General features: G+C 36.2%; 2 protein-coding genes across 12 annotated transcripts in view; one reads left to right on the top strand and one right to left on the bottom strand.

The window, feature by feature from the left end:
* Nucleotides 1-2360, bottom strand: part of sgg (glycogen synthase kinase 3 beta homolog shaggy) — a 241100-nt gene extending 238740 nt beyond the window's left edge. The window contains exon 1 of one of the 4 annotated variants that reach the window (XM_081771792.1): nt 1975-2360. In XM_081771792.1, the coding sequence (XP_081627918.1) occupies nt 1975-2059 (85 nt within the window). In that variant the 5' untranslated portion in view covers nt 2060-2360. The remainder of the gene's footprint in view (nt 1-1974) is intronic. The other 3 variants (XM_081771793.1, XM_081771794.1, XM_081771795.1) reach the window with 3 other exon arrangements.
* Nucleotides 2361-2379: 19 nt separating this feature from the next.
* LOC145694975 (uncharacterized) lies at nt 2380-26725 on the top strand. 8 transcript variants are annotated; one of them, XR_014133091.1, is made up of 3 exons: nt 2492-2606; nt 5431-5554; nt 26312-26725. XR_014133091.1 is itself a non-coding variant. In XM_081771789.1 (2 exons), exon 1 carries the CDS (start codon nt 10328-10330, stop codon nt 11744-11746), a length of 1419 nt encoding a protein of 472 aa, XP_081627915.1. In that variant the 5' UTR covers nt 5574-10327; the 3' UTR covers nt 11747-11749; nt 26312-26725. The 8 variants fall into 8 exon arrangements, 1 of the variants encoding a protein (XP_081627915.1); XR_014133089.1 differs by having other exon boundaries at nt 2544-2674; XR_014133085.1 differs by having other exon boundaries at nt 2544-2897.
* The last annotated feature ends 255 nt before the right edge of the window (nt 26726-26980 follow it).

Below are 26980 nucleotides of genomic sequence, written 5' to 3'. Positions count from 1 at the left end.
GCTCCCTTTGCTCAAACCAGCCACACTTTCTTCCCTGACTACGATGCGGTATGACTAGATTACGTGTCTAGACAGATTACACCTTTTGTGCCTGAAGGCACCAAACTTAAAGAAAGAAAATGACAGTGATTGGGGGAACAAGTAAGTAGCTCCGTGGTTAACCTACTGATACAGTATGCGGGAGATTAGAGTTCACTTTGCGGCTTAAACTCACATTTTCTCTCTTCAGAACTCGAATTGCGTACAGTAATATTTTAAAGCAAAATTTTTAGAATTAGCCTACGGATGATAAACATGGTTAGATGGTGTAAGTTCAGATTATTATTATTATTATTATTATATATATCAATACACTTATAGTCAAATAAACTTGAAGTTCTCTCTCTGCACATTTATACTGCTTCAATACAAAATCGTCCACAATTTTAGAACTACATTTTGGTTCCTACAGATGAAAAAACATCCTCCTGCTAAAAGTACATACTCAATATTACTACTTGTGACACACTGAAAGTGACATTGAATGTACAATTAATTATTCCATCCATACCTTGCCAATGAATAAAGGCAGTAATTTCCTATTGGCTTATGTACTTATTTGTTGAATAATAAAGATAATACCAGTATCATATTAATAATGCACAATAATTCAAGAAAGAATAAACAGTACGGTAGAGGAATTAAGTGAAACATACGGATCCATCACAAGTAAACTAACGAATTCCATGCACAAGACAGTAACCCTGCGACATATTTTGGAAGAAATGCTACGTAGAAAAAAAATGATTGCTAATTACCATACTCATCTCTCTCTAAATTTCATGTAACACTGCGGTGAGAAAATAGGAAACTACTTTTTGCAAGGGATAGTTATTATTAGGAATTGCACTCCGGCTGATATTTAGTATCTTCCCCAATCTTGTACACATAAGATCTCCAGTGTTACTTCACAAATTATAGCTAAACGAACGAAGGGGATTAGAAGACCCACAAGGCCCGTCTTTACTACCTTTATCACAGATAAAAACATACCGGTAGTACTCTGTTCTGGAGCCATGAAACGAGTTGAGGGAGATACTAAATGCCATTCAATTTTCTCTATAATGAACTATAAAATTAATGCTGGATATGAAATATATCCAAATCAATTGAGTCAATGAATTACAGTGTGCATCACAGAAAGATATGCTCCGAAATAAAATGCTCCACCCTCTCGAGAAAAACTTCTAATAGCCACACCTTCAACAGAGACTTTAGTACAAGGTTTCTAAAGGTTTATCGATTGTATTATCGCATCATATGTATATTTTCATTTCATTTATTTGCAAGAAAATCCCAACAGAAAACAGTACTGATATTTCAGCAAGTTAATTCTTGGGCAATTTTAAATATCTCAGAAAAGAGAGAATAATTTTCAAACCATGAAATCTTCAAATGTAGGGCCATATTATTATAACCTGAAACTTTAAGTATAATTTCAAATGTAATATCAGACGTGTGAGAAATAAATTATTAAGATAAATCATTAAATTAAAATCTAAATATTATAATAAATTTCAGCTATGCCTAATGTTGAGTAACATGCTGCTATTTGTCAAGTGTGTTTCCCTTGTATACTGTTAATACATTTTAGGGCTAGCCCCACAACATTTCGTCCATAATGAAGATAAATATGAAAAAAATATAGCATTGTAATAAACGAACTCATCCTTAAAATGTAATATCAAGGGCAAGTATTCTGGGAACTTAGTTGAGTACGAACGTCATATTTCTACGAAATATATTGTTTCAGACTAACTATTTCTACAATGTGTTATCTAATCTTTTAGAATACATGAAGCCCCAAATAACATTACGGTACATGTCGAGAGAACTGAAGTTTCTCCAGCAGAAAGCATTAGCAGCCATGTTGAACCAACGTTAAGCCTAACCGACGTCACTGATACTGAAGCTCTGCTGAGTAAGTTCACTTACTACTAATTTTCATGCCTCCCAATGGAGGATTCGGGGACTGCTTGTTACCCTCTGCAAAGGACGTGGTTCTTGGACGTCCACTCATTTCTAAAGGTGCTGATTTATCCTAAACAAGTTCATGTAGTTATTCGATTTATCACATTTCTTGCGAACACCCTCCTGCACACGGAACTTCGGGGCTTGCAGCCTTAATTTGGTCCTAAATTTCTTCTTTTTCACGTTTGTAATTCATGTACTCGTATCTACCACCTTGCTGTAAATTATGATGTATCAGTTCACTCGGTGTGGGGTTTCATTAGCCCCTAAGTTCCAAATATTAGTATTTTTTACATTTATGTAATACAAGCAAATTCGTCACTTCACCCACAAAATTTTAGATGCTTCAGACATTGACCTATTCGGGAAAAGCCGTAACCAATCACAATTTGTAATTCCTGTCCGACATCATCCGAAGGTGACGTCAGGCAATGTTTTACGTCAAGTAAAATGGCGGTTGTCCCAAGATCCATTGCAAGAACAAATGACGCTAGAGATGCAAACTTCCGCCTGGGAGGGAAGTATAGTGCAACACCAGCTCCAAACAATCAGCTGTGCCGGCCAGTGATCTGTAGTATACTTGTTCTTACTGATATGTGAGAGTTGTTATTGTTTGTCTCTCGTGGATCTTTTGAATATTTAGCAATGAATTGTATTTATTTGTGTAAGGTTATGTATTTATTTTGGTGCTGGTTTAGTTTTGGCACACCACATTTTCGAAAATTTAAAGATAAAATTCAATACTTCGTTTGAATAGACGTATTGATAAGGAACAAATTTCTGCAGGCGACAGAATTAAATATAAAGTAATACAACTGCATTTTAGATTTCAAGTGAAAAGGGAATAGTGTAAAATCATTATATGTGCTTTACGATGGATAAAATAAGTGAGTGTATATGAAATATGATCGTATTAGATAGTATTTTCCACAGGCGGTGTATTTCTGCACAATGTACAGAAGCTGTATTTTATGTTGGATTGAGTATAGCCCGCTCCTCCCAGTGATTTTTAACGAATCATGGTGATTCTAACGATTCATACTAGTTCATAATGAATCGGAATCGCATGTTATAAAGATTTAAGATGTAAATCTTGCGGTAAGGAAGCTTTAGTATAAGTAGTAGTAGTAGTAGTAATAGAAGTTAGTAGCAATAGTAGTAGTGGTGGTAGTTAGTAGCAATAGTAGTAGTAGTAGTGGTAGTTAGTAGCAATAGTAGTAGTAGTAGTGGTAGTTAGTAGCAATAGTAGTAGTAGTAGTGGTAGTTAGTAGCAATAGTAGTAGTAGTAGTAGGAACGGGTTAGAAGCTCCGCAGGGGTTGGTTGGGTTGTTCTCAATATAAGTAGTAGTACTAGTAGTAGTAGCAGCAGCAGCAGTAGTAGTAGTAGTAATAGTAGTAGTAACAGTAGTAGTAGTAGTAGTAGTAGTAGCAGCAGCAGTAGTAGTGACTCTTCCAGTTCCGGTGACTAAGAACTGGGGGGAGCGGGCTATACACAAGCCTTTATGTTTACAAGTGGGGCGTTAGTATTATGAAATCACGACAAGTGCTATTAAGACTCGTATCATTGCTAAAACCCACTTGTTTACACTATCCACGCTTACGCATATAGTCACCCTCGCTGACGCTTCTACTTCCTTCTGAACTCACTCCCCCCGCGCAGTCAGTATTTGCAATCAGTATTTGATGTTTACAAGTGTAGGTTACTAATATAAAATCAGTGCAAGTGCTCTACGACGGTAAAGTAACTGAATATGTATAAAAGACTACTGTATTAGGTACTATTTTCCGCCAGCGGAGTATTTATACACAGTGCACAGAATTTGTATTTTATGTTTACAAGTGTAACTTACTAGTGTGAAACCATTACAAATCTTAGAAGAACTCTTACCACAGCGAAAATCCACGCGTCTTCACTCTCTATGCTTGCGTATACCCACTGTTGCTAATGCACCTGCTCCCTTCGCACGCAGCCCCGCACGGCTCCACTATCTTTGCCGAGTGTAGGACAAAATCCAAGCGGACAAAATCCAAGAGGACAAAATCCAAGCTAAATTCTGGCAAGGCGGATAAAGTCCAAGTAACAGTATCATGTGCGTAGCTGTGGTATGTGCCTGTGAACACCCTAATTAAATTGTGTGTTTGTTTCTTTCTTCAATTGTCAAATGCATTCTAAAGTTTTATCTGTAATTCTTCAATTTATTGAAATAACATTTCATTTACTTTTAAAGAACTGAAAATCCAATAAAATATGAAAGATTGACACAATAAGAGTGCAGATGCAGATTACTCATAAAATATTCTGGCTACTGCTAGGACATGCCCAAGTGGATCCAATTTAGGATGAACAGAAATATTTTGACTAAAAAGAGTACATTCACATAAATAACCAAAAAATGAAAGCACTGACTTGCTAAATCAGAGATGATAAATAACAGCAAAGCAGACCAGTATTAAAAAGAGTACGCTTACGTAATTCTATTCTATTCATTGAGAATTAAAGTAGAAATACAATTAAAAAGATATAATTTAGATAAAAAAATTTACTTTTCTACTCTCAAAGTATTTACATCAGTTACACTTTTGAAAATAACCAATAATATATATATTTTAATTTAGTTTGTCTAGACACATTTTCACATTTCGATTTTCTAGATAACACTTTTACATTATTTAATTCACACACATTATTACATTATTAAAAATACACACTTCAATAGTATTCAAACATAATAAATAGTGGATAGCAATGAGTAAAAAAAAAAAAAAAAAAAAAATCAGCATTCTACCATTACCATACTCACATTTTGATCTTGATAGATACATCTATATTTCACTTATTTAAAGTATAAGCGAAACACGAGAATACAAAAATAAATAAGTAAATAAAATAAAACAGCATTCTACAACTACCGTACATATTTCATATTTCTGACAAAAATACATACTTTTACAATGTATTTGTACATACATAATACTTTTACATACCTTCATATGGATGTGATAAGTAATTAAAGCTCATCTGCACTCTTACTGTGACAATCTTACATGTTCTATTGGATTTTCAGTTCTTTAAAAGTAAATGAAATGTTATTTCAATAAATTGAAGAATTACAGATAAAACTTTAGAACGCATGACAATTGAAGAAAGAAACAAACACACAATTTAATTAGGGTTTTCACAGGCAGATACCACAGCTACGCACATGATACTGTTCCTTGGATTTTGTCCGCCTTGCCAGAATTTAGCTTGGATTTTGTCCGCGCCCCATCTTTGCCCATTGTGACTCGTTTAGATAGCATTCCTGCTTTTTAGTGACTACCTATCATATGTTAGTTTGTCTTTTTTGCACTGTAGTTTTTATGCTATATGCCTCGACTCTGTTTTGATAACTAAATAGTCAAATAATTTTAATTTTTCAGCAATTACCTGTGGTGGTCTCGTTGAACTACATTTATGCTAAGAACTACGTTAGATTATATTAGTATATGGCTCCAGCTAATTTTCAAAAAGTGATAGAATTTCGCTTACTTCTATTAATATTAGGTTAGTATAAGTTAGGTAGTTTCATTAGGTTAGATTTGGTTACGTTGTGTTCGGTCTAAGTACTTGCATCTTCCATTTCTTCTGTAAATTTTGTATGTTTCACCTACTTCTTGGCACCTTCTGCGAAACATTTACCTAAGTGAGTGCATATGATACTATGATACCGGTGATAAAATGACCAGTAGTACTATTTTCCACCACCGGTTTATTTCTGTATAGTTTACAGAAGCTATAGTTTATGTTTACAAGTGGAGCGCTAATACCACGATACCATAACAATTGCTATTCAAATTCGTATCATTGCCGAAACCCGCTCGTTTTTACTACATTCACTGACGCGCCTGCTTCCTTCGCTCGCACCCCTTGATTGACGCTCCGCCCCAGGCTTAGCACTCCCCTGACTCGGTTAAATAACATTCGTACTTTCCAGAGGCCAACTAGCACAACTTGTTTTGCGTTTTTTGCACTATATATCCGGACCCCGTATTTGTACGCAAATCGTAAAAGAATTGTAGTTTATCAACAATTGCTTTTGATGGTCCCCTTGAGGGATTTTATCTCTGCTATGTGAATAATTTTCTTGTCGGTCAACGCAAATCATTTAGGAAACAGTGATAAATTATAATTGTCAACAATTATTTCGAATGGTACACCTAAAGTAAACCTGTACGATCAGAAGATACCTCATCAGTTGTGTTTTCACTTGTTTTATTTTCAATTTCTCTCACCTGATGTCGCTTAGATCGAGATCTTACGAATTTTCTTTCCGAAATAGAGCGTGCTCTAAACAAGAGAAATCTCATAGATCGTTCAAAACACAGGAAATGACATGCGATCTGATGCCATACACGCTGAGATTATGACTCTAGGACAAATCGTAAGAGATTTCCTAGGATCTATCCCATAGTGTATAGCCCGCCTAAGAAGGAAGTTTCGTAGGAACTTCTACATTTTAATTTTGTCCAAGTGTAGGAGATTTTTTTTTTTTTTTTTTTTTCAATAATTGTAACTTGTTTTATTTGCAAAGATGAGTGGTACACCTCAACTACAATCTTCCAAGTTAAGAGTTGTCCCTGCGTGGTTTCCCTTGTTACACTTCGTTTCTCCTCGGATTAAATATAAATCCATATTAATGTATACCGGTAATGACATTCTTATTAACGTTTTTAAACTTCGAGAGAAAAATCGATCATATCGTGCTTTCATATCGTAGTAGTGTCGTGCTTCTCTTTGCAAAAGAAAGCATATAATGAAGATATGGATTCAAGTGTTCAGGATCCTCAATGTATTTATTTGTGCAGCAAAACTCTTGAACCTGCTTACTGTTTTCTGCAATAAGGAAAATTACTTTTAGAAATGTATTTATGGGTAGGCTAATTTTCATCGAGTATTCGAGTTGAGTTTATTTTCAGTTTAACGTCCCTTTCAGCAGCAAGGCTATATGAGACAGTACCTAATGATTAACATAAGCTCCCGCCGGAATCGAACAAAGGTCTCCCGCCATCGGGTATTCGAGTTGGTATCTTAAGATCATCAGCAAAACATCGAAGTCAATCACAAAGTGAATTCTAATGTCTGCTGGGTTAAATCATAATTTTACTGACCCTGTTTGATATAGTGTGAAGTACATTTTTTGTGGTGATCAGCTTCTCAAATAGTTACCCATCTGTCACTGCGGTTAAAGGAGCTTGCGTTATTTTGGTGATAGGTCACTCATCAGTTTTATTTAACGTCTTGCTATAATCGTAAGATAACAATAATTTATAAAAATGGCCTCATTTATGCAACACTTGATGTCATTTTTGTAATGAATTCAGTTTAGTTTATATAACTCGACAAGTTTCAAACCAAGATGCGCAGATCGCTACGGAGCACTTTGTATTCCGCCATCCTCCCCACTACTCTTCCATCCACGGGTCTGGCTTTGAAAGTTCCAGTGATACTAACTCAGCAAACTTATGTTACAACAAATATCACCTGCTAAAATAAATATTACCACGTAGCGTTAGAGTACCGACTCGTAATTCTCATATCAGTGGTCCATTTCATTTAATCCCGCTTTTCAAAATGCGTTGCGGTGGTAGCTCTTCGTATTCTACGGTAGTATATTCACGTATGTTCGTTATTAAGCTTTATAACGAAGAGAAACCAAAAGGCGAATGACTTAAGTTTCTAGATGCCACATTAAAGACTGACCTGACAGCCGAGCCTACTAGAACATTACGATACTGAACCAGGGGCGAATACAGAACGGGGGCGCATCTTTCTGAAAGGGAAATATTTCTGTCTTACTTCAATGAGACGAGTTGACAAAAGTATTTTTGTCAATATAAGACAACAAATAAGCTGCTTTCAGTCTATTGTTAGTACAAACTATGTCTCAAGTGTTATAATATTTAACATTTTGCGCCCCCATCCTTCTCAGTAAGAATGAATAATTATTCTCCTTCCAAGGCTGAAGATACTTGTGCAAAAAAAAAAAAAAAAAAAAAAAAACTATAACAATGATAACTAGTAGAGAAAACTTTGTTCAACGATTTCTTTTATTTCAGCTAGTTCCTCTTCCAGAAGTGCTTATCAAAATATTTGGCACAGTTACAATTAAAATATTTGATTTAATCATCACCCTAGGTATACGATCGAGACGAGACGAGACATAATTTTTACGAAAAGATTCGAGACGATACAAAATTCTTGCAATAGAAACATACATTTTTCGAGACGAGGTATCACTTTTACAAAATAGTTTCGAGTCGAGACAACTTCAAAATTTGTGTCGTGCGCATCACTAATCAATTCAGTAAAAATATAAATTTAAGTTTATTATTCTATAAAGCAGGGTGTTCACGGTGGATAAATGTGTAAGCTCGTCGTCTTGTAATCAAGGCATCCCAGGTTCGATGGGGATACGAGTGGTTCGGATCTCACTTTAAACTGTAGACCTCGTCTTTAGGACGTCATTTTCATCTCATGGAAGGCAATAGCAAACCACCATGGGTAACCTTTCACAGGGAGCTGCTGCAGGTCAAAGACCTGCCTTCAGGCAGAACACGTCATCATAATCATCATTCTGTATAGGCCTATATAAAGATGTTTCCTTCTAACCATAGCTCTGTAATAATAAAATGGAGTGAAATATTTAGTTTAACATCCCACGATTATGCATCGAGGCTAAGGGGGACGGTGTGATGAGGAATGAGTGAAATGGTGGAATGAAGAAAGTGAGAGTAAACAGGAGAACCCCGAGAAAACCCACGCACACGGTGTTTGTCCACCACAAAGCCCACTTGGCGCGAACTGGGATCGAACCAGGGACCCCACGCACCAAAGGTGAACGCTCTACCACTGAGCCACCACGGCACCTTGTAGCTCTGTCATAATTGGGAATGTTTAAAGTCCGAATCTTACTTTTTTTTAGTAGGTAAGCAACCTCATGGTAGAGGTCTGCACGAGCTCAGGCCTAGGGCCGGGCTTGGCCCGTAAATTTGTAAATAAACAATCATATTTCTCGGGACCTTTTCGGACATAACACAACAATATTTTCTGGAGAACTTTTAACGCACACCTAAATTTGTAACTTGAGACGCCCACACTTAAAAATCACTGTGCAATTGTGAGAAAAGTTGTGTAATAGAGAAAAAAAAAAAGAAACTAAAAGTAACAAAAATAAATATGCTTACCTGGCCTGAGGGAAAATACTGCTTCTTACACTGAATTACCTGTAAAGGAACCAGAGCGTTGGGAACAACCTGTCTTGGTTTTTTCTTCAAGACAATGTCAGTTTATAGGGCCTATTATATGAGAATTTATATAATGACTTTTTTTAAAATAGAATTCATATAAATGTCAAGGATAACCTTTATTTCCTTGTTGTCTCTGAATCATGAAAGCTTTTAAACTGCAAAATTAAACATGTAATTGTTGCAAATAAAAAATACAATTTTGCCCTAATTGTTAAGTTTTTGTAATTCGGGCTTATTTCGGGCTCATTTGATTATCACATGGGATCGGGCCCAAATGCTAATACATATCTCTCTCTGGTCGAGCCTCATATTATTAATTCACGGGCCGGGCCCGTGCAGACTACCTCATGGATACACTGTAAGCAGTGACGCTTTCCAACGAGGCGATCCCTTCACGCCTTCTGAAGGGAAAATTTCTCTATTTGTTATTATTTTTTCATTGGTACGAACCGGCAAGAGAATTTTTCCAATTTATTAAACCAATAATTTGCGACAATACGGTGCGGCAATGCGACTGAAGACGGCGGCATTCTTTCCATAATCTCACCATATACACAAAATACAAAAGTAACGAACTCTTCATTTCTCCCCCAACAATCCTTCCGCGACCTGCCTTCAGGATGTCATTGCCGAATAGTCTATATCTTTGAAACAGAAATGGACCAGTTGGTAATACATTGGGCGAAATTGTCACAGAAAAAAAAATCCAGCTCCTAAATAGATCAAGGGTGCTCCGCCCTGTCAAAGACAAAATGTGTGCTTCGGTTCAATGACCACACTTAAGGGTTGAGAAAGGTCAGCGTAAAGAAAAGCACATTATCGAAGTTCAGGCGAGGTATCAGTGATCTGTTAAAACTGCTGACATTTGTGTGGCACCCATCTACCCGATTGATTCGTGTCGAAGAAGTTGTTGTTCTCGGAGGTGTTTCTCTGTTTTTGAAGTAGTGTCTTTCTTTCATGTGTTTGCGTTTCTGAGCAGTAGTGAGTGTGTGAGGCGCATTACGTGATTATTGACTGTGAAAATCAAATCATGTCGGGTCCGTCCAAATCCACAATGTGCTCTGGAAAACCTCTTAGAGGGCAAGCCAGAGAAATTGTTTTCAATGTTGCAACGTATGTGCAAAATCAAAAAGAGTTATATAAACTTAAGTATAATGTTGTCGAATCCACAAGCGCCGCCACGGGAGTATCTAAATGGATGGTTTCTCAAGTTTTAAAAGAAGGAAAACAGTCGCTGGCTAAAGGTGAGCTGAATTTCTCTACACCGACAGGTAAAAAGAATCCAAGGAAAAAGCGAATACAAACAGATGATTTTGCTAAAGGTGCAATTAGGCGAAAAATTCATGAATTTTACACAGTAAAGAAAGTAGTTCCAACATTACGAAAACTAACTAAAGCTATAAGAGAGGACGGCATATTAGGTTGTAGCAGTGAGTATTTAAGGTGTCTTTTAAGGTCTATAGGGTTTAGGTGGAGAAAATGTCAGTCAAGGAGAAAGATTTTGATTGAAAATCCGAACATTGCTGAGTGGCGTGCACGATATTTAAGGGACCTGCGTGAATACAGAAAACAAGGTAGGCCAATTGTATATGTTGATGAAACCTACAGTCACGCATCACATTCAGTACCGGCGTGTTGGCAAAGTGAGAGTGAAATAGGTGTAACAGAAACTGTTGGAAAAGGGCCACGTCTTATTATTGTTCATGCAGGAGGGGAATTTGGGTTTGTTGATAATGCTTTATTAATGTTCAAATCTAAGCAAAAAAGTGGAGATTATCATGATGACATGAACAGTAGAAATTTTTCAAAATGGATCGATGAAAAACTACTTCCTAATCTTCCCGAAAACAGCGTTGTTGTCGTTGATAATGCCAGTTATCACAATGTTCAAATCAATAAAAGACCAACTATGTCTTCACTTAAAAGCGACATGATACAGTGGCTATCAACGACAGACAAACCTATAAACGAAACCGAAATTGAAGCGGAGAATAGAGTAAAAACATTGTGGAGAATGAACAAAAGACAACTGTTCTTAAGAATTCAAAGTGTACCTTATGTGAAACAATACGCGATTGACAAGAAATTTATAAACGCGGGGCACACTATAATAAGACTTCCACCTTACCACGCAGACTTAAATCCTATTGAACTTGTGTGGGGGGAAATCAAGACCAAAGCGAGGCAATGCATTTCCGATTCACTGGATGCAAAGAAAGAATTACTGGGAAAGTTACTTAATGAATATTCACCACAGAAATGGGTAAAATGTTGTGAACATATGAAAAAAATTGAAGATTCTTACTTTGAAAGAGACGGACTTATGGATGAGCGTGTAGATGAACTGATAATTAGACTTGGTGAAACCGATTCAGACTCAGATTCATCGGCCGATACAGACTCAGATGAGTGGGAGAGTGAAACTGAAGGAGAAATGGAAAACATTTAGAAGGTGAGTTCTGTTCTATCGTTTATTTATTTTTCATTAAAATTAATTTCGAACTTTTACAACGGTTTTAATTCATATATTACGTTGGTAAGAAATACTTAATTATTTCCCCTAATCGTACTTAATTCTTTTAATATTCAAAGAGAAAATATTAAAATGCATTAACAATTTAAAACAGTCAATATACAGCATTTACACTCAAATGTCGTAGAAAATCCTCAGATCATTCCGCTCCCTGCAGATTGCAACACTGCAAAACATCATTGTCGCGGAGAAGGGAGTGGGGAAATGTAGGATTAGGTGCGCAACAGCTAGGCTGCAGCGTTCTGTTTACAAACGTGTTCACTTATAGTAACATCATGAAACAATGAGTTGTCTTCAGTATCGGATGAGTATATACAGTACAGTATGTTATGCCTTGTGCGTTTCATGGAGAGCATTCAGCGATTGTAGTATACACAGAATCAACACTGTATATTGTTAGAGGATCCTTACTTTGACCGCAAATATAAGTGATGATCTAGAAAAGCATGTCCTGGTAACATCAGCCTCGCTAATCTGCCACACCTATTCTTAAGCTTGATAAGGACGTTTTGGGAACAGATGTTGATAAGGATCCTCATTAGAGAATGAAAGAATCGGCTGTAGTATTCTAGATGACCCATTCGATTGTTAACTCTCATCTTTAGGAACTTGATTCAACAATGGATTCTAGTGTGTCGACGCCATAGCAGCAGTAGGGTGTAGATATAGCAGTTTTTATTAGCCTGTTGAAAATAATCATTTTTGAACAGAAGGTGGACTGAGCCAAAAGTGAATCCTTCACAGCAACATTAAACAGTCATAATGAGTGAATGAAAGAGATGAAATAAAAAGTGCGACATTTTTTTTTACAGTTGCTGTGAAAATATCACTTGTTTTTCTTTGCACTGTCGATTGTGTGGACTTCAGTTCCGGAACATTTCTTTCAGTATCTTAACAACTATTGTTTACTTCTTAAGTGTATACGTATTCAAGTATCAAGTTTTGTCACAAGATATTTTATCAGTTCAAATTTCAAAAATTGTATCAATTTATTTGTGTATAGTTTTTCAGAATATATGATTTGTACTAGTATTTTCACAGTACTACTTTCAAACTCTGTGTATTTAAAGTCCCTCCTGGTAAAAATCTTCTGAAACAATCACTGGTTCGGATCCCTCTTTAAATTGTAGATTTCATCTTATGTAGAGTCAGTACTGAAGAGTAACATTAAATCAATCAAACCTGTCTCATTGTTATGAAAGACTTTTAAATAACTTTACTGGGCTGCATATGAGGTTATATAATGGAAAATATGGAAAATCATTATACTGTACAGGGTGATTCTTCATAGGATTCACAACTTCAATCACTTATAATTCTTTATTGCAACCACATACAGACTTGGTTTATGTGTCATAATGCTGAAAAACACTTTTTTTTTTGACAAATCTATTATGGCTCAATGTGTGCACCTGCGGTCATCCTGGACACATCCCAACGGAAGTCGATTTCCTGCCGAAGAGTGACCACCAGCATTTCGGAGATAACATCCCCGATGGCTGTTGTGATGCGATGTTTCAGTTCATTAACATTATCAGGTAGGGGTGAGGTGTACACCTTATCTTTCATACATCCTCACAGAAAGAAGTCAAGTGGCATGCAATCTGGAGACCGTGACGGCCAGGCAATTGGTCCATCACGACCTATCCACTTATCTGGGAAACGCTGATTAAGAAATTCCCTTACTTCTATCAGCTAGTGTGGCGGGGCGCCATCTTCTTGCCACCATAATCGGCCATCGTGGTCATCTTCTTGTAACTGTGGAACAAGGAAATTCTGGAGCATAACAAGATAGGCGATGCCGGTGATGGCTCTCAGCAAAGAAGAATGGTACTTACACTTTTGCTCTGGAAACAGCGCAAGACGCCTTCACTTTGGGGCTGTTACGAACCAGCTCCACTTGTGCATGTGGATTTTCCGTACTGCAAATACAATTGTGTGTGTTAACTCGGCCGGAAAAGTTGATTTGTCACTGAATATCTCATTGTTCTAGAATGACACATCATCACTAATGCGATCCAACGTGCTCAGTGGAAGAGCGTTCACCTCTGGTACTTGGGGTCCCGGGTTCGATCCCAGCCCCCACCAAGTGAACTTTGTGGTTGACAAACAGCGTGTGCGTGAGTTTTGTCGGGGTTCTCCCACTTTCTTCATTCCACCATTTCATTCATTACTCATCATCACAGTCTCCTTTAGCCTACCCGGCATAATCGTGGGACGTAAAGCTCAAAGATTTCATTTCATTTTCATTCTTTGCGGTCCAGCGTGGTAGCAGAGAATTCAAGTGGGGTATGTTTATGCGCTTTACTCAGTGCTTGAAACAAGGACAGTCTGTATGGCTTCATGGACAATCGTCTACGCAATACACGCCAAAGAGTGGTCTGATGGATACCAGTTTCTAGTGATGCACGTCGTGTAGATTTTCGAGAACTGCGGACAAAACTCTCCCTAATTGTTTCCACCACATCATCAGGCACGAGCAGGGTTTGCTGGTTTAAACGAAAAAGCGAAAAATGTTCGTAAAAGTGTAAGTGTTCGTAAAATTTTGATAAACACAAATTGTGGGTTATCACGTGTCACTCCCGCATATTATTCGTATTATATTCAGAACTAAATTCCCCATTCAATACTCAAAGAGGTTATACTACGAAAGCAATTTTTGTTCTTTTTATAAGTTTATGAATGTTTCTTTTGTGATTTTTTATAGTTTGTTATTATTGTTATGCAATTGCAATCAAATAAAAATTCTAAATATTGTTTCGTTTTAATGATGTTTACTATTGATAAAATACGTCGAAATGCCGTACTTGGGGGGGGGGGTGTCATACAAACCCCACGAGTGGCATTTACTGAAATCAGAAGTATCTTTGGTATCTATTTATGTATAAATGGGTCGGAGCCAAAGTTGACTCAAATAATTCTTATTTTTATTCACTTTTCGTACAGATATGCAAATTAATTTATTGTATTTCTTTAACTTGCACTAATAAAAATCGTAGTGAACTAACTTGGACTTGCCACAATGAAGGGTAAGAGAAAATGGAAAGCAAAGAATCGATTTAAAGTAGCATTATCTACGGCGAAGCCTCCCCAATTAGTTTTTCTGTGCTCTGCAATATTTTGAAATTGTCCATATGTAATTCTGTATAATGGCATCACTTGTGCAACTGTTTATCTTTTTCTCCTTCTCAGATGACTCTTGACAATTATATTAAAAGTATGTAAAGATCAGTACAACGTATCAGGAGTCATTCGTGAGTGAGTCGGCAGACGTATCTTATTTGTGGCCAATTAGTCCCGGTTTCGAGTTCAAATAAAGGACAATTTGTTTCGGATGTAAGTCTAGAAACGGTTTGGACTCCGCTTTAAGCTTATGTGAGCCCTTCCAGCATAACCCGGTTGTTGCATAATAACACCAAGGTGGAACAAGCTTATTTCTGTCTATATGTGATATAAATTCACAGAGCAAATTGTTTAAATCAAAAAATCTTTTTTTTTAACCTGTTTCAACAAATGCCTGGTGCCATATGTACACTTGTTGGTTTGCTGGGTGGTTCCTTGCCGTATTGTGTGCGAAACTTACGCTGTACACTCGTTGCTGACTTCGTTTCTTCAAACCAAAACACGCACTTAGCTCTTTCCGCACAGTGAAAGTATCCATTTTCAACGACTGACTGGAGGCGCCACGTGTGTCAAACTTGAAGTGTTTTGCAGTGTAATGACATATAAACCAAGTTTGTATGTGATTCCAATAAAGAATTATAACTGATTGAAGTTGTAAACCCTATAAAGAATCACCCTGTATTGACATCTCTCTTATGTTTTTAATTCTAACGCGTCTTGGAATAACTAATGATGATCCTATTCAATCATTGTTATTTATATTTTAACAATATTCTTATGTGACCTTCAGAATTTTGAGCTTATTGGAGCCATTGTTTGTAGTGCGTTGTGTTTATACAGTTTTTCATGTCAGTTAATGTTATACGATAGAAAATTTGGCCTTTGCTTAAATATATATTTTTCTAATGTAGTTTTGCAAGCAAAACACGAATCTGCTATTAAGTTTATTCGTATCACGTTACTGTTTTCCCGAAAAATGATATTTACACATTACGTATTTTACATAACTAACAATTGTGAATTCGTTTAGAGGTTTCCCTTCTGCATTTGATATGAATAATATTGCTACCAGTTTAGCATTGTTAGGAAAAAAAGTTATACTAAATTATGTAGTGATAAATTTATTATATAACAATTACCGTGCTGTCACTATTGACGAACAAGCTCTGCCATCTGCTTTGTGCTATACAACCTGAATATGTGCATTGCAATTGCAGGTGTTTCTAAAAGTTTTAATGTTTGTGTTGGGTTTCTGTCAGTGAGGTATGTAAGTAAAGGAGGCTGTGTTCAGTGTTTGAGAACGGCCCGTCAGTGTAAGAATAATCCTAATCATTTTTTTATATATGTGGTGAACTAACTTTGAAGAGTCAAAGAAGTAGCCTCACCCCTGTTGCCAAAAAAGCATATAAACTGTAATCTGGATGCCGAGAAGGGGATGAAGATAAGCGATGGACACCATAAATCTGTTGCAGTTCGTGTTCCAGGAGCATGTGAAACTGGGTGCAAGAAAACATAAGAGGGCCAAAATTTGCCAGTGCTAATGGTTTGGAGAATCCAGGAACCACGTAAGTGACGGTTACGGTGTTTGACGGATGTAAAAGCCTTCTTTTCAAAATCAAATCATCACATCTTGTATGCTAATTTGGAGTCAGCAAGGCACTCAGCGCCCCATAGTGAAGAGCTACCTGTGTCGAAAGCTTCCGAAAATTGTACATTTGATATAGAAGAAGGAAGTTCAGGAAACGAGCCACCTTCCCTGTCATGTGCTCCACATTTCATCAAACAAGAAGAGTTAAACGATCTGGTATGGGACTTAAATCTGTCGAAAACAAAAGCAGAAATTTATCGGCTCTCGACTTCAGGAGTGGAATATATTAGAGAAAAATGTCAAAATCATCACGTTCCAAATTTGACAGATAACTTCAGCTTACTTTGCGGAGATTGGAGGAATTGTCTTATAACAGTGTTATGGTTTATTTCAGGAGTTTAACCATGCCCACAATCCAGCAGAATGGCAATTTTTCATTTAGCATTCATAGCGACTTAGCATTTATAATTTAGTTAAAATCATAATTATTACTCCTTTAATTGTGAGCTTGTGTGAAAGATTGAACAAGTCTTAATTCTTTGGTCTTGATTACTCCAAGAAACCACTTTGCAGCATTGATTATTGCTCAGGGTTTGATAAAAACCCAGGTTTTTTTAAAAAAGCCCAACCCACCTGGGCCCATATGGGTTTGTTCGGGTATTTTCGGGCTTTTTTTTTAAAAATATTTCAATGTCTGGGGTAGACGTGTTAAAATATGATTTATATTTCAAGAATATCATTGTCACAACTTGCAACAATTTTCTATTCACTGCTGTTTTGAAACGAAGGTCGCCATTTTGAAATTTTACGTTGGTATGCCGCCAAAATCTATACAGGATATTTAGTGGTTTATGCTTGTAGCCTGAAAATTTAAACTTGAAAGATGGAAAGTGGTATCCTGTAGTATGTGTTGCAAACCAGGGGCGGATAGACTCCAAGAGGGGGGGGGGTCAGAGCTAATGGAGGTGAAATATTCGTCTAATAATCTGAAGGACGAATGAACAAATGTAACTCGAATCATACCAGAAGCCTCAGTGACATTCGCCAAATGTTTTGTAGAAGTTCACTCCCATACTTTGCGCGTTCAATTATGAATATGAATATGAATATGGATAACTTCCGGAGCACTTGTTGCAAGACAGTTCTTGCTAGAAAATTAATTTAAATCAATTAAAGATATAATTCATATTTTATAAAGTTAGTGTTTCAGAATGTCTTAAATGAAATTAAATATTTTCCAGTTTAAAATAAATGGTTTTATTGTTGAAGTATTCATTTCCGATGCTTTGTGCGTTCAATTGCGGGAATTTCCCGAGTACTTCTTACACGACTGTCTCAGATTTAGCTTATTATTTTTTAAAATAAGAAAATACACACAAAATTATTAGACCCATATTTTTTCTTTTTGTAGAAAAAAAAATTATTCGATATACAGCCTTCCAAAATGGCTGCCCTCCTCTCGGATTGCTCTAAAAACTGAGTCAAATTAAAATTTTATTCTAGAGAAACGAGTGTACTTAGTAACATAATTGCAATAGCAGGAAGAGTATAAAGTTGTATGTTCCGGTGGAGGGCCAAAGTTCGTCTATTGATCCAATAGGAATCGCGCAACTCACTCGCAATGTTGCCTACTTTCGTAAAATTTTTGCTAACTTCAAACATTTTTCTTCTGTCCTCACGAGCAATATCAACCATCTACTTCTAGAATGGAAATCTACTCCATAAGGTCTCTTGAAAATGTAAACGAACGTTATAGTATGATGAAAAGCTGAAAATTTCATTAAGACACCATGTTTGGATGCCATTGTCTTTTTTTTTTTTTTTTTTTTTTTTTTAATTAAAAATCTGAACTTTTTACATGTATTGGAGAAGTACCTAAGTATTATCCGTTCACCGTTCATGCGGCTGCAGCCCCTAACATTCGCAATTAATTATTGAAATTTCGATTTTTGTACTTGGAATGTAAATATTTCCTATGGGCATTTAGGTTCTATACACAAGGCGATTTGAAAGGGAGTATGAGAATTTTTAGAGATGGATCCTGACATCAAATCCAGTAGAAAAGTTCCTATAAGTATGAGTCGAATTCCGCTTCGTTTTCGAGTTACAGGGTTTCCAACTCGGGACCCAAAATCGGCTCGGGACAATAGAAAATAAAATATATATTTCGCGTTAAATCAGAAACTATGTGTTAAAGCTTTGATAAAGTTCAGAAAGTTGATTTTTATCAATATGATGATTTTTACGTGCGTTGCAATTCGGTTGGCAGTGTTCTCAACTTGGTAGAACTTTTATTTGTGTCCAAATGATACTACGTGGATTTTATTTGATATTTGGTATTCATTAATGATTGTAAACCTCACGTGAAGCACAATTTTCCCATCACCACAGTTTTCGAAAACTTACATGTATTTCATTAAAAGGTTTTATCTCGTACGTTATTGATATTTTGTGTGATTCGGTGTCGTGAACATCGTCCTAGTGTTCTCTGGAACCATCAAAATTGTTTTCACTGGTAACATGACATTGTAGTGCATTAGTTAAGTGTTTGTGTGAATAACAATGGGGAAGTCCTATTACAGTAAGGACCGTATTAAATGCCATAAGAGGATTGTGCATAGAAAGAATTCTAGACAGAAATTTTATATTGCGGTAGAATATATGGATTGCGTACAGCGTGTGTCCAACCGTACTATTAGGGGAAGATGATTATTTGTGTCCTGTACATAAGGCGATTTGAAAGACAGTATGAAAAATTTTGAGAAGTAAATCCTTCACCGTAGTCTAGGTTTCACCCATAACGGCCGTTTTAATGGCGACACATTCATGTTTAGCATGTTAACTGTCTGGTTAATGGTTTCCAAATCTACATTCAGAGGAACAAATTCTTTACCTTGCTGGTGCATAATTTTCATATTTACACCTTCTTTCGTGGTCACCAATATCTCTCACACAATTCACGTTGTTCACGGTAAATATTCAAAGCACCTTTTACACAAATAATCATCCTTTCCTAATACTAAGATTTGGCAGACGCGCTGTACGCAATATATATATATTTTACCGCAAGATAAAATTTTTGTCAAGAATTCTTTCTGTACACAATTATCTGTATGCCTTTTAGAATAATCAACACATTTAATATGGTCCTTACTGTAATGAGACTTCTCCATTGTTATTCATACAAACACTGTAACTAGTGCACTACAATGTCATGCTACCAGTGAAAAAAAAAAAAAAAATCATGGTTCCAGAGAACACTAGGACGATGTTCACGACACCGAATCACGTAATAAACTGTTTCGTGGAAGCAGAACTTCTTTAACAAGTTCGAACTTAATGCGTGAAGTTACGAGAGGTTTTCCAAATCATCATCTTTTTACTACTACTACTACTATTATTATTATTATTATTATTATTATTATTATTATTACAACTTACACAGACGTAGTTTTTATTCGACATTTTGGTTTTACTAATCATGGCAAACATCATGTGAAATTAACACTTAATGTTGCAAAGTATCGATAACGCACGAGATAAACCTTTTAATGAAATACATGTAAGTTTTCGAAAACTGTGGTGATGTGGGGAAAATTGTGCTTTATGTGATGTTTACAATCATTAATGAATATCAAATAAAAACCACGTAGTGTCATTTGGAAACAAAAGTTCTACCAAGTTGGCAACACTGCCAACCGAATTGCAGCGCACGTAAAAATCATCATATTGATAAAAATCAACTTTCTGAACTTCATCATAACTTTAACACACAGTTCTGCTTTAACGCGAAATTTACATTTTATTTTGCATTGTCGCTAGCCGATTTATGGTCCCGAGTTGGAAATCCTGTAACTCGAAAACAAAGCGGAATTCGACTCATGTTTATAGGAACTTTTCTACTGGATTTGATGACAGGATCTATCTCTAAAAATTTTCATTCTCGCCTTGTGTATAGGACCTAGATGCCCATTTTAAACATGACATTCTAAGTACAAAAATCGAAATTTCAATGATTAATTGCGAATGTTAGGGGCTGAGGCCGTATAAACGGTGAACGGATATTAAATACTTAGGTACTTCTCCAATACACGTAAATTCGGATTTTTAAAAGGTTTTTTTTTTTTTTTGAGAAAATGGCGTCCAAACATGGCGTCCTAATGAAATTTTCAGCTTTTCAGCATGCTATAACGTGGGATGTAATAATCAGAAACGTAAGTCGTTTACATTTTCAAGAGATCTTATGGAGTAGATTTCGATTCTAGAAGCAGATGGTTGATATTGCTTGTGAGGACAGAAAAAAAAGTTTGAAGTTAGTAAAAATTTCACCGAAGTTGGCAACATTGCGAGTGTTTTGCGCGATTCTTATTGGACCAATAGACGAACTTTGGCCCTTCAACGAAACATACAACTTTATACTCTTCCTGCTATTCCAATTATGCTCGTTTCTCTAGAATAACATTTTTAATTTGACATGTTTTTCAGTTTTTAGAGCAATCCGAGAGGAGGGCAGCCATTTTGGAAGGCTGTATAAGGAAAGAATTTTTTTTTTCCGCAAAAAGAAAAAATATGGGTCTAATAATATTGCATGTAGGTCCCATAAAAAAATTGTGGTTTGCCTGGACGATTTGAAATGAAGTCGGTCACAGTTTTTTTTCCTCGAAAATGCAGCTTTCTTTACTGTACAGCGTGGTCCGGAAGTGAGTGTACCCCTAACTGGTGTTTTCTGACGGTTTTAGGATGTTAATGGACATTCTTACCTGGAGATGCTTAATAAGTGGTTGGTGCCTCAACTAGAAGAAAATGGTATCAGACACTGTTGTGATACAGCGGGATGGAGCATCAGCGCACTTCGCGATTCACATGCTCAATTGCCTAAATCAGACATTTCCTGGCCGCTGGATTGGAAGAGGTTATACATCTTCACCGGCTCCCTTTGCCTGGCCTCTAAGAAGTCCCGATTTGACGACACCAGACAATGCTCTCTGGGGTTTATAAAGCAACAAGAAACACTCGATATCACACAATGCAGGAATGACGAGTAACTGTGGAAGACGCCTTCACCCTCGTGACCCCGGAGTATCTCTGCAAAGCATCTGCGAGAACTTAGCGCAGAATTCAGCTGTGTTACGGCATGGATGGTGATCATACCGATGTTTTATGACTCTTAAATCTCTTAAGACTTCAAGGCAATTGTGTACAGACTATAACTAACACTACACTGTTGAAACTAAAGGGGGGTACGCCCACTTTCGGACGACCCTGTACATCGAAACTTCAACTAGTACGAAATTTTGAATTGAGCACTTGAAATAGTAAGCGTTACGTAGTCTTCGGAACTCCGAACATTAAGCTTTCAAATTTGACAAGAATTTTTACGCTATTGCTGGTGTTGATTCTACAGAATGCTTATTTGAAGAGTAGCAACAAACAACCGAACAAAACTGTTGTTGGAAAGCCAAATTTAGTGAAGAATATTTGTGTTACCATCAAAGGTAATAAAAATAATACTAATGCACTACATATTTATTGACAGTATCGGCACCTATCGCCTTAAACCCATCAAACATATGAGGGATAACGTTCCTCGGCGTCGCCAAGTCGGCGAGCACACTATTCACGAAAAGTATTTTCTAAAATATAGAGTTGCATATTTTACTTCAAACAGGCTATAAACATAATCCATACATTAATTTGCTCTATAATTATCTCAAGCTAAGGTAAGGTTTCTTATTCATTCAGAACTTTATAAAAAGTCTTATGTTGAAAGAGGTATACCTAAAGCGAAAGCATCTAATTAGCCCAAGGAAAGACCAAAATCTGACAAAAGTCACTTTCAATGTGATCAACTTAGTTGTACCAACAATATACTAACAAAAAGCTCAAAAACCCAAGTGGGTTTTAAAGTGGGTTTTTTCAGGTGGGTCCACTTGGGCAAACCCTGTTACTGCTTCAGTCTACTGTATACAAATTGAGCTAACTACGTAAGTAGATCAGTAACAGAAACTTACACTAAAACAATAGTGAGAAATTCTGAATAATATTTTCTTAAGGGAAAGTCCCTAAGTGTCATTTTAATTAGACATATATGATTTTTTTTTTTTAGAATAATATTTTTATGCATGGTTCTCAAAGGGTTAAATCCATGTAAATATTTGTTTCGATTTTATTAGAATATGCTCAAGAAGCTTAAATGTTTTGAATGCGTAAGGTATCCTTGTGAAACGGGGATTGAAGGCTGGTCCGGCTACTTTATTAACATCAAGATTAATTAGTCATTCGGAGCCCAGCAGGCTGCGCAGTTGGAGTTCATCGCTTCCTCAATTACATCAGCCATTGACATCTGTAGCAGTCATCGTAAACACTACAAGGAAGTTCTTGTATGTGTAGCTAAAATTGTAATAAACAATAGGAGTGCTTCCTTCTCCTTTCCAAAGTTTCACTCGCGTTTGCGGTATTTCATTTCTGTATAGATCAATTGCTTTCTCAATAAGTTTGTTTTTACTTCACTCTCATAGCCATGCATTTATATCATATCAATGCACGCTTCGAACATTTACCCGAGGTCCACTGACAAAACTAGGAAAGAATATCGATGAGTGTGTGAGTACATCGACTTAGGGAAGTCATTCTTTTCCTGGTGTGAGCTTTCTAATCCCGACGACGTTAGCAGCTTCAGGAGGAAGCATAGCTGCTAGAAGCTGTGTCATCGGCTGAGAACGTGTGTACTCGAGTTGTGTCAATTTGGGGTAATGAACTTCGAGTGCATGACTGCGAGGGAATTACCATCTTCGCTTGCGTATGACGTCAGAGAGACAATCGAAACAAATAGACTTGAGAAAGCTTGATCGTGGTCATTTTTTGGTCTTTAGGATTGATCGACACATCCTGGTTGTGGTGAATTCTTGGTCGTCGTCGCCAGGACCCTGGTCCTTTGGCTACATCTGCAGGTAGTGCGAACTTCTAGATATCCGGAACTGCCTGTCTACATTGTCACTATTTCCAGTACCAATGGAGGGAGAAAAATAGAACGTCAATTTAACGGGGTGAGACAAAACCATTGCTACCATTAACCTTGCTCCCTTTGTATCCCTAATACGCCCTTAGCTACCATTCATTTCTTTGGAAATGTTGTCTTTCATTTAATTCAAATTATTATACTGTTATCTTGCACATTAGGTGCCTTCCGTTTACATTGTGGTCTCTCCAGCTCTCATGTTGTTTATCTACACTTGCAGACTTTTGTATAGAGCTACTCACTCTCTTTTAATATGAAGATCAAAAACCTTAATAGTATTATTAGTCTCCAGTCTTATGGATAAATGGAATTAATCTTTCTACATTAAAAAAGATAAAAAAAACTTCCAATAATGAATAACTTGAGAGAAAAAATGTACGTCAATTCTGTTAATAGAATTTCTCAGGAAATCACACACATTAGTATTACGGAATGCTTCAGAAGTGATTTTGATCTCAACTTGAAGAACTGAAATATCATTTTCAGTTACAGTAGTTGAACATCACTGAAGATTTCCAAACTTCCTGTGCTTGTTAGAGTTCTTCGTTTCGATGGCAGAAATGACATATTCGTGTGAAGATTAAACTATGTATATGTGCCAAATACACGAGGGTCAGTCAATTTTTTGCTTCACTATGAAGAGGTTGAGATAAAAATGTTGAAATGCATTTTTTTTCTCACGTAGTCGCCGTGCCAGTGTGCGAATTGAAAAATTTTCCCAGGGGGGGATGAATTTCACCCATATGCGCATCCAGTCCTCATACGCACACACACACACACACACACACACATATATATATATATATATATATATATATATATACACTAACAAGTACAAAACAGTTGAGATGTGAGATCTTTCATAAATTTTCACTGAAGTAATATTTAGGTTAGCTTACTAAAAGACTATCATGATAATATACGTACGAAAGTAAATGGTTTTAGTACATTATTGTAATGTGCCTACATTGAAAATTAGGCCGATTGTAAAAAATTGCTTAACACTCTTCATCACTGCCATCCTCTGTCACATATGGCAAATTATCTTCCGAGATGATGATAGCAGGTTTTTGTACAAGTGATAATATTTCTGAGGAATTACTCCGGTTTCTAAAACATAGATACTAGGTCATTTTTCTTGGCTACTGATATTGGGATTGGTTTGTTGTACAGATGAGGGACTTCAAGAGAAGCTGTTCTTCCAGAACCCCTATATCCACGAATTTCACGGAAGCTCTTTCTGAAATTCTTTCTTAGAATTGAATTACCTAAGTTCTGCTCTTTTCAAATCAACCACTTAATCTGCGTACAATTCACATTGTTGTTGATTGTATTTTGTGTTCTGTTCTTCATAGCCGTATTTACAAGCTTTTGTAGTCCTTAAAATGTTTGGATTTCAAACGGGTAACTTTGTAGGAATGTTTTTACGAGCACCAACAATGACAGTTTCCATTCATGAGTTTTGTAAACCTTTTGATGCCACCCTACTCTTCTCATTTATGAATAAATGGAATCCGCTTCTTGGTAACTGGCCCTGAATTAACTACAAAAGTACTGCTGCTACGTGTTCGTTTCCGTTCATTACGTTCGGAATCATGGTTTCTGTGTAAAGTACCAGCAAGATAATAAGGTCTGGCGTATTTGGAGCTCAAGGTTCTATATCTATATTGGAAAGAGTATGACGGAACTAACCTTTGTCTCAAAAAAAAAAAAAAAAAAAAAAAAAAAAAAAAAAAAAAAAAACTGTTATAGGGCACAGAACAAATTTTCATTCATTATTTTTCCGCAACAGCAATGAAATCGCTCACTTTCTTAACGCCATATAAAAGATCATGTCATACGAAATCCATACGTATAAAATACTCAGTCTCGCAAAAAAAAATAAAAAAATAAATAAATAAATAAAATAAATAAAAATTTTAAAAAAAATAAAAATGGACATGATGAAACCTTGGCCCTGTAAGGACACGAAATACTAAATGTTAATTTAGATAAAAATTGGACGAACGTTGATCGATGAGTTAATCTAAACTCCCATCTCTGGTTTTTATTTTTATTTTATTTTTTTAAGTCCCATCTGACTACAATAGGAAAACAACTTCTCTAAATATATTTTTTTTTTAAGAACAGTCTTGGAAATGTACCTGCAATTATGATTTTGTTTTCCTTTCCTGGTTTGTGTTAGCTTGTTACATATTTTCCTATTGACATTTGCGGTAAAGCATTTTTACTCCTTCGGAAGATACCAACAAATTAGTTGGTATTTTTTAAATATTTCTTTTATACTAAGTTTTCATGTGTTGGGAATTGTTCAGTTCATAAAATGAAGATAATTTAATGTAGTTATAAGTCGTTTCCTATTAATGACCTGGTGATTAGTAGTAATACCTTTTTTATAATTTGGCACGCAAATACGAGAGCAATTTCAGAAATGTTTGCACTTTCTCATTAAATCGATGATTGCAGAAAGAATTTGAGTCCGTTTTGTATAGCTTTGAGATATTAAAGAAAAACTTTAAATCCAGAAATGCATACTTTTCTTGGGGTGAACATTTTGGTCAATAAATGTAGAGAACATTTTGGTCAATTTGTAAATACATGTAGAGAACGGGGAAAATTCATAAACTAAATTCCAGGTAAGTGTGACTCGGGTCCTTTCTGCAATCATCGACTCAGTTATAGCTTTACCAGTATAATGTAATTCGTACAAAAAGTTCGTAGTTCATTGACTAATAACTGTCGTAAATTTCAGATTCCTATGTTATAGTGGAGACTAGAAGTCCATAAAAGGATGACGATTCTGGAGGTAGTAGTGTACGTCCTCAAATGATATTTTCGAACGAGAAGAAAAGTGTGTTCATGAAGTATCATTTTCATTGTGGTTTATGAACAGCATAAAATTTTGGCAAGTTGTCTGTGCATCTCTGTGAGCAATTACCATCAAAGAGAACCGTTCAGAAGTGGTTTGCACATTTCCAAATTAACCGTTTGGAAGTTTTCTACATATAAAAAGGGATATCGTTTTTGTTTGTTCTTATCTCTTACTCTGATTTTTTCTAGTTACAAAAACAACAGTGTTTCATAAATGTATTACTTGATCTGACATCACAAATAACGTTTAATGAAAACCAAGGGAAAAAATAAACACAGTGCAGAATACTCACCAAGTATCAAAGTTTTGTACTATTATTTTAGAGAACCGCCAGAAACGTGGCTCAGCATGTGAAAGACAGAGAAATCAGACTTCAACGCAGTCAATAGAGCAGTTGGTTCTCAGTCAGCGAAAGGAGTTTTGTTTCTGTCGTTCAGCAGGACGAGTCTGTGATCACAGTACAACATACCTTTTGTCGGCATTTTGAGACTGCTTCGCCATTGCCAAAGAATATCCAGGCTTGGTGTAAACATTTCGAAGAAACGAGAT

This window comes from Thermobia domestica, chromosome 9 (assembly GCF_964235325.1).
Source record: "Thermobia domestica chromosome 9, izTheDome1.hap1.1, whole genome shotgun sequence".
NCBI lineage: Eukaryota > Metazoa > Arthropoda > Insecta > Zygentoma > Lepismatidae > Thermobia > Thermobia domestica.
The sequence above is the reverse complement of the archived record's forward strand: the minus strand, read 5'-3'. Positions and strand labels throughout refer to the sequence as shown.

Coding starts and splice junctions, on each gene's coding strand:
- LOC145694975 (XM_081771789.1), top strand. CDS start 10,328: ATGTCGGGTCCGTCCAAATCCACAATGTGCTCTGGAAAACCTCTTAGA.